Below are 17,388 nucleotides of genomic sequence, written 5' to 3'. Positions count from 1 at the left end.
TAGAAGTACAGTTCGGTATCGTTAAGCACAATGTTGTACAATTAACACTATTCATCCCACTTCACTTTTAACACACACCACAGCCATATTTCCTTTTTCCCATTAACTTTGCTTTTGTAACGTACTGAATTTCATGCACCACAAAAGGTTCTGCTGGGTTAAGGCTCAGGAGCTGGGGTGAAGTAAATCACTGAAGGATTATCCTTCCCGGCCTATCCAAATCATAGGCTTCTTTTAATGGAGTTTCAAAGCTAAAGACCACTTCATCGCCTCCCTCCCGCCTTTGTAGGCATCAGTAACCTAGCGGTAACCATAGCAGCATCCACATCTCTCCAGAAAATGCACCGAGTCCCTAAAAGCAGCAGCCTCGAGCCAGCGCGGAACTCCCGCAGCTTCCTTTTCTACCGCGCAAGGTAAGTAGCGCCGGGACTGGGCTCTTTATCCAGGACCGCAGCCAAGAGGTCAAGACAGAAGAATAAAGAACGACGTTACTCTCCTCCAGTACCCTCCTCTTCGTAAAACACAGCCAGCCCCTTCGCTTGTTTCTTTAAACTCCTAGCGCGACCCTTCCAGCGAGACCAGCGCGCTTTATTGACGCAAAACTCCCGTTCTCGCGAGAATTTGGGAGCGAGAGGCGAAGAGAGCGGACAAATCTCTCGAAATCTCAGTAGGCGCTGGAGCCAGAGCGGCGGTGGAGAGGCTTGGAACGAGGGGGAGGGGTGGGGCGCGGTGTCTGGGAGGGGCGGGGCTTAGCCTTGGAGAGGGGCGGGGCCAGGGAGGAGTGGGGAGGCGAGAGAAGGCCGGGGGCGGGGCCGCGGGGCCGGAGACCTGTTGATCGCAGGTAGCGCCGGCTGGCCGGGGTTCCCTTGGGACTGGGGCGACTGCGCATGCTCGCTGGCCGTTTCGGGCCAGTAGCCGAGCCGCGGTGACGAACCGGCTCCTCCGCTGCGGTGGTTGCGGTTGCTGCGATGGCGATGTGAGGGGGCCCGGGGCGGGATGGTGCTGACCCGGGTAGGGCCGTCTTATTCCAGCAGGACAGCGAGCTCCTCGGCCCGACAGGCGGTGGAGGAGGCCGAGCCGGGCGAAAGGTAAGCCGCTCAGGGTCTCCTCCGTCTCCCTGGGCTCCCTACCCGCGAGACCCCTCCCTCTTTCCCACGGGCCCGGCAGGAAGCGGCCTCCTTCTCCTGCCCCCGCTCGCCCGCTCTCGGTCGGAGCCCGGCCCCGGGCCCGCTGAAGGTCGGTGGGGACGGCCGTGCAGAGCGCCCTCCGGGTGGCGGCGAGCCACGGCGCCCCGCTCGCCGGGTGCTGCCCGCTGCTCTGGCCCCTGCGGCGCGTCCCCCGGCCGGCGCCCCCTGGACCTCCGTCCCGCTGTCCCCAGCCGTCGCCTGCCCTTCGCGGTGCGCTCCATCCTCGCCGCTCCGTCCTGCCTTCACCCCCCTTCCGCGGTTCTGCGCCTTCATCCCCTCCTCCCACGTGCCCTTTGGCTCCGCTCGTCTCCCGGTCGAGGCGGCGTATCCTTTGGCTCCCCGTAATTTCTTCCATCTCCGGGCATCCCCGGTTTGGCTCTTCTTCCCGACTCTCCTTACCCTCACGGGCCAAGTTTGCCTCTACAATTTCTAACTTGGCTGCCTTCTGCCCCCCTTTCAGCACTTCGTTCTCTTTTGTGAGTTTCTGAGGCGCTGTTTGCCTTCACCTCGTAGTGCGCCGGAGGTCGTCCTGTGCCCCCTGCCCCCCCCCCGCCTTCGCAGGCCCTCACTCCCTCACTCTTCACTGTCTTTTGGTACCGTTTCATCGTTTTCCGTCTGATGGCTCCCGGCCTCCCGTCCTTTTCCATTGTGATCCTGTTTCCCGTATGTAATCTTGGGCTCTCTTTCTCCTCTCCGTCTCTAAAACTGTTTTTTGGGGGGTTTTGAAGATTTGTGTGTGTGTGTGTGTGTGTGTGTGTGTGTGTAGATGGAGCGTCTTTAAGCCGCTTAACTTTTTATTAAATCTCTGAGTTCAGTCTCATCTGCTTTCTGCTACCTAAGCTAGGTATCCATACTCAGTCTTCTTAGTGCATCATCCAATTTAATAAAATCTCTTCATCTTTTTTATTCCCTGACGGGGAAATGTTGTCAAAAGAATGACAGTAGCAATAAACCTCTTACATTTACTTGATTGAACCTTTAATTTTTAGGAATTATGTTTACCTTACACATCAGAATAAGCAAGTCGAGTATAGACTTGATGAAAGTATAAAGGGTTAAGACTTGTTAGAGGCTGATCTACAAACATAAGGTTAAAATTTGGAATTTTTTTTGCCCTTCAGCAAATACAGTTGTCCAAGAGCTAACCTTAAATGAAATTTAATAAATTTTATTTTATGAAATTCGTTATTAATTTGATGTTTTACATAATTACAATTGCAGATGATTGAGTCATTTTCTTGAGGGTCTCTGCTCTCTTTAATAAATGCTTGTAATTTTTATTTATTTAAGAATAGATTTAGTGTGCCTACTGAATGAAATATATGTGAAAACAGATGTATTAAATTTTTGAATTGGGCAAAAGAACTTTCTAACTAGTGTTGCCCCCCCCCATTCATTTATATAAAACCTCTCTATATGAATAATGGTATTTTATTTTGAAGGCGTCTGCTGAAGCAGATACTTTCAGTGAAGTTTGCCTTTATTCCAGGGTTGAAGATCATCTGGATTATGTATTTCATTCTGGAATCTCAAAGCAGTCCACAAACAGTAAATTCTTCCTTACATTGTCTATGTCAGGTAGGAATTAAATTTTTCTGTTTATGTTGTACAGAAGGGAAATACCAAGGCAAAAAAGTGTAGTTTCTTATCCAGATTGATATTAGAGATAAAAGTGGAGGGAAATACAGTTTAGTATCCAGTGTCTCAAAGCTATACCTCCTTTGGAAGAACTAACCAACTACTGTGTGTGGTAAGAAGTGATGAACTCTTCAACTTTTAAGATTTTTTAAAAATGATTTTTCCTATGCAAAAACATATAACTGCTGCTTAACAAGGAAGCTTTCCCACCTCTCAAAGGCAAGTCTTTTTATTTTTAGGTAACAATTCATTAAAAAAAGTAAAGGCCTACAAATTCTTGTTAGTATTTTTTTTTTTTACTGTGTTAATTGTGTACTTTAAGAATTAAAATAATAATTTGTGGTAGACAGTAGGCACAGAGCTTGATGTCAGAAGATCTAAACTCTTATGATGACTCATAACATTAATTTGTAGAAGCCACTTAACCTCTATAGCTAGTTGTCTCTACCTGTAATAAGCGGGTAAAAAAGGTGGCCACTCAGTGATCTTTCAGTAGCAAAGTAAGCCTTATTTAAACATGAGTAGGGCCACCACAGACAAAAATTGTTATATATTTCTATCTCTTTTAGACTGTGTAAAAGTATCATTAGTTAAATCCCAAATCAAACTGGAATTTAGATTTTTTAATTTAATTTTAGACTTCTGTGAAAAATCTAGTAGAATGCTGGTGAACTGTATACTAGCTTATATTAATATTCATACACAGTGAAACAGATGCTGTAGCATTCATTATAAAGAATTAAAATGCCCTTTTTCAGGATCTGATACTAAAAGGAGATGTAAGAGTTATTCATTTATCTTTGGCTACTGCCATAATTTTCTGTTGTCTTATATTTTTAGCTTTGTTTATTATGGATATAGGCCCTTGACAGTGGGCATTGTTTAGGGATTAGAAAGGGCAAGAATTTCCTTTGCTTTGATTTTATGTATTGAGGAAAAACTGCTCAAAAGTGAGTTTTGTGATACGTATGTGTGTGTTTAAATGAACGGATGAAGATGGGAGCATATAGATTTCTTTTCCCTGAGTTTGTCAGGAAGAAAGTTTAGAAATGAATAAGAAGCAGAATCGTGATACCAAAAAGACAAAACAAAACTTAATGAACCCACTGATGTTTTAGAAAAGTTACAAAGCGCAAGTTGTTAGGCAGGTCTAGATTTTTCAGAAGAAATAACGTAAAACAACTCCACAGTGGGTTTCACCCTTTTAACAAGTACATACTCGGTTATCAATAATGTGCTAAGTTTAATAAAAATTTGCCTCTTTTTTCTTGACAGGAATCTAGAGGTATGGGGCATATTATACCAGATTATATCAGATCTCTCCTACTTGAATAACTTCTTATTTTGATGAAACAATCTTTATGAACTCTCAACTAAAACAACATTCTGAGTAAATTATAATATATTCCTTTTATGGGATTAGGTCTCTTTAGACCATCCATAATAAAGCAAGTATTTCTAAATTATATTGTTAATTTAGAAGTCTGTAATTGATAATATTATGGAACATTTCTGTTAAGTTCTATGAAATGTCCTTTTGCTACAGTTCTTAATATAATCAGACGTAGAAGTATTCCTTCATTGAAATCCGCTTGAAGTTGTCTTATGGGATGCAGCTGCTTCATTCATGATTGTTTTTAGATCAGTGGTATCTCTGACATCTGCTCTTTGATGTCTCAAGTTGCCAGTAAGTCATGGTCTTCAGTTGGAAATACTGCTAACTGTTAATGTCTAAACAGCAAGATCAGGTCTTATTGACAGTCACTGTTTCAGACATTGGAAGCTTATATTCCCCATTACCATCACTTTTGCCTTTTGGAATTAAGGACCCCAGTTTTAAAACCCATTCTCATTCTTCCTCAGGCTTACTGAAAATTAGTTCTTTTCCTCAGGTAAGATAAGATTAGAATGTAGGCTGTCACCAGTCTTGTTCTGTAAAATGAGTAACTTTTATGTCAGAGTATAATAATTATATAATAAAATGCTTGCCAAGGGCCCCATTTTTATAGAAGAATTCTGAAATAGACCTCTAGGCAGGGGGAACCAAAGAAATGTCTCTAAGGAGTGAAATCAACAGAAAATTTTAAATAGAGATTTGAAATATTCACAGTCTCCTTTTTTCCTAGTTTTTCTCAACACCTAAGATCTAAGATGATCTTAATTGGAAGTCAGCTCATTTCCCTTTAAGGTCTGATGTCCTATAAATGACAGTATTTTTAAAACATACAATTGAAATTGATAATAAAAATCTATTTAGTTGAGTTACATTATTTTGAATAGACATTTCTCTAAATGAAGTCATAGTTAAAAATTGAGATAAAATATTGAGATGTAAGGAATTGTTGAATCTCTGTATTGTGCACCTGAAATTGGTATAATACCTTATGTTAACTATACCATAATTAAAATAAAAACGTCATACATAAAAAAAAGAAAAGAAAAAATTGAGTTAAAATAAAATAATACTATCAGTTATTTATTGACCACTGTGCACCAAGTCCCATACCTAATGCTTTGTGTATATTTGTATATATTATCTTTATAAGCTTTAACTTTTGATCTAGGAGTTACAAATATTATTTCTATTTGAGAAAAGTAAGATTTCGTGAGTCTGGATTAGAATCCGGATCTCTTTGATGTCAAAGTTACCAGTTGACTGAAGAAAGCAAGAAAGCATAGACTTTTAAGAAAGCATTGTTTGTTTCTTAGAACATTTTTCAGAGAGAGTATTGTAATCCTCTTTATTCTAGTTTTGAGCTTTGTTGAGATAACCAATAATATGAAATAGTTTAGGGGATGCTGGGGGCAGATCCCTGAAATAGGTAGTAGATCACTGTGGTTCTTTCTGAATTTCTCTTCCTATTAAAAGAAGTAATTGGGGATCCCTGGGAGGCCCAGCGGTTTAGCGCCTGCCTATGGCCCAGGGCAGGATCCTGGAGTCACGGAATCGAGTTCCACGTCGGGCTCCTGGCATAGAGCCTGCTTCTCCCTCCTCCTGTGTCTCTGCCTCTCTCTCTTTCCCTCTCTCTCTCTCTCTCTCTCTCTCTCTCTGTGTGTGTGTGTGTGTCTATCATAAATAAATAAATAAATCTTTAAAAAAATTTAAAAAATAACTAAATTTTTGGTCATTTGGGCTATTGTCTTGTTTTTTTTTGTGTGTGTTTTTTAAAATGTTTGTTTGTTTGTTTGTTTGTTTTAGAGGGAGAAAGAGTATGTAGCAGGGAGGAGCACAGGGAAAGAGAGTCTTAAGCAGACTCTGTGCTCAGCACAGAGCCTGATGCGGGGCTCAGTCTCACAACCCTGAGACCATGACCTGAATTGAAACCAAATGTTGGACATTTAACTGAAACCAAGGGTTGGACACTTAACTGACTGGTTTTTTAAAGTATATAATAACATGATATATTCAAAGGCATTCTGTATTATGTTACGAGCAGGTTTGTTTTATGACCTGGATGTGTCCCTGAAAAGTTTATATGAGCTAGTTTTAATAAATTAAATCTTATTTCCCATTATTGATATGATGTGAGATGTAGCTTTCATTAAGTGTCCCATAATGAGCAATAAAAGCTCTTTCTCTGTCTTTCTACTTTGTTCTCATATAGCAAGTCAACCTTGGGAATACTCTTAGAAGTTACCAACATTCCTTCTATGTTTAAAAAAATATTTTTACTATGGATTTTCTATAATATTAACACAGTTATCCAAAGTGAACAATGTTTGTTTTAAGAATGCTTAACTTTTGGGATCCCTGGGTGGCGCAGCGGTTTGGCGCTTGTCTTTGGCCCAGGGCGCGATCCTGGAGACCCGGGATCGAATCCCACATCGGGCTCCCGGTGCATGGAGCCTGCTTCTCCCTCTGCCTGTGTCTCTGCCTCTCTCTCTCTCTCTCTGTGTGACTATCATAAATAAATAAAAAAAAAAAAATTAAAAAAAAATGTTTAAAAAAAAAAAAAAAAGAATGCTTAACTTTTTAACCTAAGTGCCAATTCTAAGATAGTATATTTATTAGATAATATATTTATTTTATTAGACAACTGTTCAAAACCAAATTTTGAAGAAATTAGAAGAGAACAATGCCTTTAAAACTTCAGATTTTGTTTGTGGGTGTGGAATGTGAGAAATTTGAAGATTTCATAATTGGAGAATAATGCTAATTGCATGGAAAATTAAATGTGGTTCATCTATCAAGGGTAATCTTTTTTTATTAATGCTGCATTCTGGTTTCAGTTTTTCTTTTAGTGGGGGCTTTTTTTTATCTCATGACTTGATGATCATTCAATCTATTTCCAATAACAATTCAGGTGTAGACTTTACAATTATGCAAGTTTAAATTTAGGCTGTGTAGTTTGGCACATTTGAGAGTTTTGTCCTTTTTCCATTTTTTTCCTAACTGTGGTCTTGGTTAAGTTATGTAAACCTTTTGTTCTTTAGTTTCCTCTCATGTAAAATGGAGTAATGATAGCTCTTTCAGATTTTTGTGAGAATTAAATAAAATAACATAGTTAAAACTACTGGTGTAATAGTAGGTACTCCGGAAAGTTCTGAATGTTTATATTGGTTTCAATTTGATATAGCTATTTGATCTATATTTGATATCAATAGAGAAACATACAGTTTTTTAAAATACTGTTTGTCTATCAAGTTGTTCTTATTATCTTCCCTTTTGAAAGTCTCTTCCCCCCTCCCTAAAAGAAGAATTTAGTATTCTATTCTCTTCTTAAATATTTTTATAATTTGGGCAGTATAGTATATGGCGGGCTCTCAGGAATTCATTTTGATGAATAAGTTGTGGCAGCAAAAGTTTCTAGACCAGTGTTCTTCCTTAATTTACATGTCCTTTCTACTGTAATTATTCTGATAAGCTCATTTTAACTGTGAATCAGTTTTTAAAATGAGAGATGTCACAGATCAAAGTATTGTGCATGTGAATAACTGTGAAGGCAAAAAGAAAGTTAAAAGCTATCTGAATAGCGTGATCTTCAGAGTTAGGCAAGTAACAGGTGGCTTGGCCATTTTAGAGCAGGTTATAATACAGTGACTTAGCATGTTTGGCCCCTACAAGAAGGAGCTTACAAAGATGGGCAGGGTAGGGTGTCAGGGCCTGAGCCAGATAAGAAGGAAAATGAATGTAAATCAAGATATAAAAACATAGCTCAGATATTTAGATTGAATCACCCAGTGCAGACTTAAGCAACCTAGATGGCCAGAATTATACCAGATAGCAGGGTTAGAGATATAAAACTAACCCAGATATCACTGGTTGATTGTTCTCAGTTTACTGGTATGGCCTGACTTGGTCAGGATTAGCTCTAAGACTTTAAGGGCCCCATCTGTGTGGATTGGAGTTCAGCTATGCCCTGAGTGAGACTTAGAAAAGGTGGCGGCTGAGCACCCTCCTCCCGCAAGAGACCTATCTTCTACTCTTCTCGGATTGCTATACAACTTGAGTATTAAGAGTATTTTATTCACAAGGTTATAAGAGCAGCATTTTGAAGCCTTCTCGGGGGTGCCCCTATTTTGAGTTTCCTGCTTATTCATTAGAAGCCTCAAGAAAATGGACCCAAAACTGACTAGCTAGTATTAAATGGGTTGAGTTAACCTCCTTCTTTGTTCCCAACATATTCCTATTTAACATACTTGAATTTAACTGTACTTACAAGGCACTCTTCCCTCCATTGATCCTAGATCCCAAATGTCAGTCTCCATCCCCATGTGTCTGCCATAGTGTGAACTCCTTATCTAGTTGGGCTTGAATGTGATGTTCCTTCATTTGGCATCAGTTCCTATATGTCTGCCATAATTTGAGTTTCTCAACATTGAAATATGAACATTTAAAGATGTGTATATTTTTTGTACAATATGGCCCCTAAATGCAAGTTTACTATGTTATTTAGTGTTTAGCTGAAGAAACAGTGAATTTTTTCCTAAAGCTGGAAGACCAAGTGAATGTGTTTTATTCATTGAGAAATGGTATATTGATTGCCACTTTGGAGCCTTTCTAAGGGATTTTTAAGGGTAAGTTGGCCCATAGGTGATTTCTGCCTTATGTGGCATCTACAGTATTTTCTGATTAGGCATCATTATTCAGACTGTCAGTATTATAAGCTCTGAACCCATTTGTGTCATGGCTGCTAACTTTGGAATAGAATTTAGAAGCTGGAGCCATTGGTTCCATAATTGGTAGAAGTGATCCCTTTATTTCTTAGGTTGGCAAATGGAGCATCTTAAAGTTCTTATTCACTCAACTCCTTCCCTGTCTTCAGGACACATATTTTGAGTCCACCGTCTGAGTCAAGGCTGTTAGTTTTTTTATTTCTGTGAGAGGATCTGATCACCTCCTGTGGTCTCCAGCTCATCTTGAGGAACTTCTAAGCTGCGCCTCTTACTTTCAGATGTTTCTACATCCTTTTAGATTTCTGGTAATACTCATGAATTCAGACTGAGTTCAAAAGGGTTAGTGTGGTTAGCTGTTGTTTTAGGATTAGTGTAGATAATGTAGGAGCATCTCCCACATTTTTCCAGATATCCATGCCTAGACTCCTCTTTGTGAATATTGGAAGTCTCTCAACTGATCTTATTGGAGTAAACATCTCTATAGCCTTAAAAACTATGCATAGTTTTTATGCACTTGGTGCTATTTCTGGGATAGTTACTATACATTCCAGCAGTTAAAGAGATGGCTTGGTATTCCTAAACTAACATACATATTCATAGACATATGTATGTGTAATTTAAAACTTTCTAGTTGCTACATTTTACAAAGTAAAAATAAATGGTAAAATTAATTTTTATAATATATTTTATTTAACCCAACATATTTAAAATATTATTTCAAGATGTGATCAGCATAAAAAAAAAAACATTTTAATGAGATATTTATGTTCTTGTTCTATACTGCCTCTGAAAGTTAATGTGTGCTTTATGCTTAGAGCATATCTCAACTAGTGCACTACATTTTTAACAGTTAAATTAAGATATAGCCCTACCAAACAATAGAGTTACATTCAATGAGAAAATATTTTATACTGCGCTAGTGTTTGGATTTAAATTTAAATTACTTTATTTTTTTTAAATTTTATTTATTTATGATAGTCACACGCAGAGTGAGAGAGAGAGAGAGGCAGAGACACAGGCAGAGGGAGAAGCAGGCTCCATGCACTGGGAGCCCAACGTGGGATTCGATCCCGGGTCTGCAGGATCGTGCCCTGGGCCAAAGGCAGGCGCCAAACCGCTGCGCCACCCAGGGATCCCAATTTAAATTACTTTAAATTTAAAAATCAGTTCCTCAGTCACACTATCATATTAATTGTTCAGTAGCCACTGTCTATTGGCCACTGTGTTAGAGTCCCTCTAGAGGGCCAAGGACATCTTTCAGAATAATAGATTAACTTTGTTTCTTTGATAATTGTCAGATTGTTCTCCCAGTCAGTGTAAGAGTCTTTCAGTATACATTTTCCATTTAGTATCAGAATCAGTTTCTGTTTGAAGTTCCCCTTTGGCTTCTTTGGATTGGAGTTTGTAGTTTACTCAGCTAAATTCTCTCTTAGAGACTTAGGAAATGGCCCAAGAAGGAACACTACTCAAATTATTTCATTTAGGCTACCTTGTCAGGTCCAGAAAAACAGAAAGAACAATTTAGTTGCAGGTAAGTCAACTCTTTCCCATAGCTTCAAATGCTCAGATTAAAGTGACAGATTCTAAGCCAGGAAGCTGACTGCTGAAGGGCCATGAAACTCATAGCTTCTCATGGAGCAGAGTTTCCTTGAAGTGGGGTGTTTCCTAGGCGTCCTCTGGGTGAAAGGAAAAAAGCCCTTTCTTTACCTTCTTTCATTCTTAAGAGAGGACAGACAAGGATTTTTCTGTTCCATAAAAGATCCTTTGCCTGAGGATCTGAATGGCATAAGCACTTGTGTGAGTGATTACAAACTCTGAATGCATTTACCCTGTAGATGAATTTGATTTGAACTGCACAGGGTTGGTTGGTTGGTTTTGTTTTTGTTTATTTTTGAACTAGTTGGCAACATCTGAGGTTTAGGAGAGTTCACCATTAGAAAAATAAAATGTTCATTTCTTATTGAAAATTTAGAAGCTTTCAACAGTGCTGGGGGCCAGCAAGAATTGGCTGTACCTGTGTGGCAATTGCTCCCTGTGATGGGAAAAGGGCAGTTTATGAAAAGAGAATCAGACAGATCCCCTTTGACCCTGAGAGTCCTCTGGTTTTTCTTGCCTTTCTCTTTTTGCCTACTCTCCTTTCCTTTGGTCCTTTGAAGTTTTTCTACCGGTACATAAACATAAAAATAATTGTTTTCTGTTTTTTGAGGGGAATGAAAGCCAGGTTTATCAGCATCACATGGTATATATCTGTACATATATGTTTCTACCTAGGGATAATCAGTAAAAAGAGGTGGGTTTGAGGAAAAATTAGACAGTAACAATAGAGGACACCAGAATAGGCGAGGAAGAGTGAAGGAAGTTGCTTACAGATCTAGAACATATCCTGGTAAAGGAATTTTATTATAAAAGTTTATTCACGGATATCTCTGTTTTCCATATATCAGTGTAATAAATCCTTTCTTCAAGTTGGTTGGGTTTAAATAGAAAAATAGTCACAGTTAATATTTAAAGAAGATTTATATTAATTTATTAAATCTTTGTTAAATATTGAGTGCCTACTCTATGTAAGACTGTGGGGATAGAGCTATGAACAGAGTAGTATGAATTTCTGCATTTATAAAGCTTACATATTAGTGGGGAAACATAATGAAAACTAAAAAATTAAAATCTTTAGTTTGTTAGTTGGAGATAAGTGCTGAGGGAAAAAATAAGGGAGGAAAGAGGGTGTGCCAGGAAAGGAGACTTAACTATTTTGTTTTGTTTATTTAATTTTTTTGAGAGTTGCTATTTTAGATAATGTGGCCAGCAAAGGGCTATTTGAGAAGTTAGCATCTGAGTCAAGGCTAGAAGGAGGTGAAAAGTGATTCATTTGGATATTTGGGAGGGAAAAGTGTTCCGGGGAACAAATGAAAGACCCTGGGATAGGAATATATTTGGTATGTTGAGTAAGGAAACAAGTGGGCAGACTGGTAGGAAATGAGGTCACAGAAATTATGAAAGATCTAGGTGATATAAGGTCATCATATAGGCCATCATAAGACAATTTTACTAAATATTGTGGGAAGCCACTGAGGGTTTAGAACTGAGAAAAAAATACAATTTGAATTATTTTAAAATAATATTATATAACATATTAAAACATACTATTAAGGACACCTTGATGGCTCAGTGGGTGAGCATCTGCCTTTGGCTCAGGGCGTGATCCTAGGTCCGGGGATCAAGTCCCACATCAGGCTCCTTGTGAGGAGCCTGCTCCTTCCTTCCCTGTGTCTCTGCCTCCCTCTCTCTTGTCTCTCATAAATAAATTTAAAATCTTAAAAAATAATAAAAATTTAAAAAATAGAACATGCTATTAGTACAACTATACAGTAATATTAATTAATGTGTATATTGTACAATATAAAGGATCATCTGGCTTCTTTTTTGAAAATAGGCTGCATTGGGGGATATACTAGAGTATAGGTCAGGTATAGTTGCTGTAACAAAGAGTTCTAAGATATAAAGTCCAAGAAGTCTAGATAGGTAGGACATCTGTGCTCTGTGAAACCTTTCAGGAATCCATAATCTTTCCTTTTTATTTTACCATTCTTTGGGGTTTTGTCCTCATTTATGTGGTCAGAACTAGGTCACTATCATGAAGAAATTCCATCTGCGAGGAAGGAAACAGATGGAATCCAAGGTTTAGCTATACTTTGTGCCAGTTGCATTTCCCAGCATATTGTAAGTGTTCAATAAATGTTTGAATGAATACATACCTATTTTATATCTGAATTAGTTAAGAGATATAGAACTAACCAAACTTGACTAAGAATCTGTACTGGAACATGATCTAAATCCTGAACACTAAGAATATATGTATAGGAGTAACTATCATAAAGTGGTTATATTCATGAAATGAGAATGTCTTAGGTAAAGGTAACATTGTTTTGATCTCCTTAGAAGTAGTTACTGTACAGTCTTTAGATGTGATTATTAAGGTTTAAAATAGTTATTAGAAGGAGGATTCAAGATGGTAGCATAAGAAGACTAGATTCCCCTCCTCCCATGGACACCACAAGTTTATATCTTTATATGGAATAGTATCCTCTGAAAAGGAACTGAGAACTAGATAGACAGTGCCTCTATAACAAAAGACAAAAGAGACACATGGAAATGGGTATAAGAGGCAAAGGCATACCCTCACCCTGAATCCAACCCCAGATGCAGTGACTCCACAATTGGGAGGGATGCCCAAAATATGGAACACTCTCTCAGCATACTTTTGTGATAAAAACTTCAATAAATTAGGTATAGAAGAAATGTACCTCCACATAATAAAGGCCATATATGACAAACCCACAGCTAACATCTTACTCAGTGGTGAGAAGCTAAAAGTTTTTCCCCTAAGAGCACCACTTTTATTCAACATAGTCCTGGAATATTAGCCACAGCTATTAGGCAAGAAAAAGAAGTGAAAGACATCCAAATTGGAAAGGAAAACATAAAACTATCACTATTTGCAGATGACATGATACTATATGTGGGAAACTCTATAAGACTGCAGTAAAAATAAATAAATAAATAAAAAAGACTCCAGTAAAAAACTATTAAAACTAATAAATGAATTCTATAAAGTTGCAGGATACAAAATTAATATATAGAAATCTATTGTGTTTTTATACACTACCAATGAACTATCAGAAAGAGAAGTGAAGAAAACAATCCCATTTATGGTTGCATCAAAAAGAATTAAATACTGGGACACTGGGATGGTGCGTGCAGTTAAGCGCCCAGCTCTTGATTTTGGCTCAGGTTGTGATCTCACAGCCATGGGATGGAATTCCAAGTTGGACTCTATGCTCAGCATGGAGTCTATTTGAGATTCTCTGTCCTTCTCCCTTGACCCTCTCATTTGTGCATGCTCTCTCCCTCTCGCTCAATAAATAAATCTTTAAAAAAAAAAAAAAAAAGAGGGGCACCTGGGTGGCTCAGTTGGTTAAACATCTACCTTTGGCTCAGGTCATGATCCTAGGGTCCTGGGTTCAAGCCCCTCATCAGGCTCCCTGCTCAGTAGGACGTCTGCTTCTCCCTCTTCTTCTGCCCACCCCTCACTCCCCACTTGTGTCCTCTTTCTCTCTCAAATAAGTAAAATCTTAAAAATAAGTAAACATTTTTATAAAGAATAAAATTTATTCTCCTAGGAATAAATTTAACTGAAGAGGTAAAAGACCTGTACTCTGAAAACTATAAGGCATTGAAGAAAGAAATTGAAGATGACACAAAGAGAAGGATATATCACATTCATAGATTAGAAGAATTAATATTGTTAAAATGTCTGTAGTACCCAAAGCAATCTACAGATTCAGTATAATCCCTGTCAAAATACCAATGGCATTTTTCACAAATAGAAAAATAACCTTAAAATTTGTATGGAACCACAAAAGACCTCGGATATCAAAGCAATCTTGAGAACAACAAACCTTGAGATATGATGCTTCCTGATTTCAAACTGTACTACAAATCCATAGTAATGAAAACAGCATAGTCCTAGCACAAAAACATATATATATATTTATATATATATATATATATATATATATATATATATATATATATAAATGAAACAGGATAGAGAGCCCAAAAATAAACCCTTCTTATAGGATCAGTTAATCTGCGGCAAGGGAGAAAGAAACATACAATTGGGGAAAAGAAAATTGGGATCTCTGGGTGGCTCGGCAGTTTAGCGCCTGCCTTTGGCCAAGGGCGCGATCCTGGAGTCCCGGTATCAAGTCCCACGTTGGGCTCCCGGCATGGAGCCTGCTTCTCCCTCTGCCTGTGTCTCTGCCTCTCTCTCTGTCTCTCTCTCTCTCTATGTCTATCATTAATAAATAAATAAATAAATAAATAAATAAATAAATAAATAAATAAATAAATAAATCTATCTTTGAAAAGAAAATCTATTCAATAAATGGTGCTGAGGTAACTAGACAGATACATGCAAAATAATGAAACATTTTTCTTATGCCACATACAGAAATAAACCTAAAATAGTTTAAAGACTTAAATGTAAGACCTATATCCAAAAAACTTCTAGATGAATACATAGGCAATAAGTTTTTTGACATTGGGCTTAGCAATAGTATTTTGGATATATCTCCTCAGGTAGGGGCAACAATAGCAAAAATGAACAAATGGGACTACATCAAACTAAAAAGCTTTTGCTCAGTGAAGGAAATTATCAACCAAATAAAAAGCCTACCAAATGGGAGAAGATACTTGCAAATGACATATCTGATAAGGGGTTGAAAAATATATATATATGAACTCATGTAACTGGATAGGAAAAAAAACAAACAAATTAACCCTATTATAAAATGGACAGAAGAGCTTAATAGACATTTTTCCAAAAAAAAAGACATTTTTCCAAAGAACAAATACAGATGGCCAACAGACACATAAAGAGATACTCAACATGGCTAGTCATCAGGGAAGTGCAAATCAAAACCACAATGAAAAAAAAAAAAACCACAATGAGATACCACCTCAGAACAGTCAGAATGACTAGTTATCAAAAAGACAAGAAATAGTAGGTATTGGAGAAGAAGTGATGAAAAGGAAACCTTCATGCCCTATTGGTCTGAATGTAAATTGGTGCAACAGCTATGCAGAACAGTGTGATATTCCTCAAAATACTGAAAATAGAAATACCATATGATCAGGTAATCCCACCTCTGGATATTTATCCAAAGAAAATAGAAACATTAATTCCAAAAGATATACACACCCCTATATTGATTGCAGCATTATTTACAATAGCCAAGACATGGAAGGAATCTATGTATGTATTTATCAATAGATGAATGAATAAATGAGATGTGCTGTATAAATACAATGAAATATTGTTAACAATAAAAAAGAAAGAAATCTTACCATTTGGAGCAACATGAATGGACCTAGAGGGTATTTTGCTAAGTGAAGTACGTCAGAGAAAGACAAATACCACATTATTTCACTTATATGTGGTATCTAAAAAAACAAATGAATAAAACAAACAGACTTGTAGATACAGAGAGCAAACTAGTGGTCAGAGGGAATGGGATGGGGGAATGGGCAAAATAGATGAAGGGAATTAAGTATAAACTTCCATGATAAATAAGTCTCCACCTAATGTTCAGCATAGGCAATATGTTATTACAATGTTCTAATATTGTAATAACTTTATATAGTGACAAACGGTGACCAGAACTATTGAAGTGATCATTTTGTAATGTATAAAAATAGTGAATCACTATGTTGTATACTGAAACTAATATATCAATGTATATCAGTTATAAATAAAAAAATGAAATAGCAGTTCTTGAAGGTGGTAAAGTCTACATATATATGATGGGAGAAGAAAAAGAATCCATGAAGAAGAGTGAATATAGTCTTTATTCTAACATTTTTAGTACCTAAGGTAATTTTACATGGGCAAGAATTTTTTTTTTATTCAGACAATATTTGGGAGTGTGAACAAAACTATCCATAGCATATCTAGGCATTCTTTTTTGTCAATATATTTAAAATAGTTTGTGTGTGTATATACATTATGCACACATGCACATTTCATATATTTGTAATTTCAGAAATCATTTACTCTACATAAGGAGTTATTTTAAAATAGTAAGTTTTACATCTTAAAAATTAATAAACTTAACAATATTTTTATTATTTGTAAAGATTGTTTCTGAGCCACTGAACTAAGAATCTTACTATTGTCCTTTGAAGTATATACTAGGGAGTTCTTAACAAGGGTGTAACAGTTAATATTGTTATCAGTGAAACTGAATGGAAAATCCCTGAAACATTTCTGATAAGCCTTATGCAAGATATAGATCTTTTAGATAAATTGAGATTGTTGGGTAACTAATGAAGCATAGATTTCCTTAAAATGGACTTTTTTATGTCTATTTTGTTTGAAATGTTATTTTTTTCTTTCTCATAGGGGGAACAATATATTTTCAGTAAGAATCAGTAACTGGAAGTACAAGTTTGGTTATTTCATAATGTTAAAATGAAGCTTTAACCAGCAGAGGTAAGAATATGTTTTACCTCTTTTGCATTTAAGTCATGAGATCGAAATATTTGTCGAGTTTCTATGGAGAATTATTTCAAAGGTTGTGAAGGGTCTGAGATTTTATCCCACTTGCAAGCTAACAAGTTAGCCTGCTGCAATGCCATGGATGTGGGCAGAAGACATGAGACTCCTAGATCTAAGAAAAGGATGGTTTGCATGCATAGTAGTAGCAGTAGCTACAGTACCAGGCAGCACCTGCATATGAGTAGGTTGTATTATAGGAGAGGAATCCTAAGTTTAGGGGGACCCAGATCTTTTATAATGGAAAATAAGTCTGCCTGACTTATGCCTCAGGAGATTATCTCTGTTAAAGGGAAAAATAAACAAATTTGCCCTCTGTTCCAGTATGAG

At 37.4% G+C, this 17,388-nt stretch overlaps 1 protein-coding gene across 14 annotated transcripts in view; it reads left to right on the top strand.

Annotated features, from left to right (window-relative positions):
* The first annotated feature begins 745 nt into the window (after positions 1-745).
* The window catches only part of FAM135A (family with sequence similarity 135 member A), a 124,755-nt gene continuing 108,112 nt past the window's right edge, over positions 746-17,388 (top strand). For 4 of the 14 annotated variants that reach the window (XM_041754378.1, XM_041754344.1, XM_041754370.1 and 1 more), the window contains exons 1-2: positions 749-1,088; positions 16,906-16,995. Coding sequence is in view for 7 of the 14 variants with exons in the window: in XM_041754302.1 (XP_041610236.1) it covers positions 997-1,088 (92 nt within the window). In the remaining 7 variants the exon portion in view is untranslated. Of the gene's footprint in view, positions 1,089-2,676; positions 2,766-16,905; positions 16,996-17,388 lie in introns of all 14 variants that reach the window. The other 10 variants (XM_041754294.1, XM_041754268.1, XM_041754286.1 and 7 more) reach the window with 7 other exon arrangements.

Source organism: Vulpes lagopus, chromosome 1 (genome assembly GCF_018345385.1).
Source record: "Vulpes lagopus strain Blue_001 chromosome 1, ASM1834538v1, whole genome shotgun sequence".
Taxonomy (NCBI): Eukaryota; Metazoa; Chordata; class Mammalia; order Carnivora; family Canidae; genus Vulpes; species Vulpes lagopus.
This window is presented reverse-complemented; position numbering and strand designations above follow the sequence as displayed.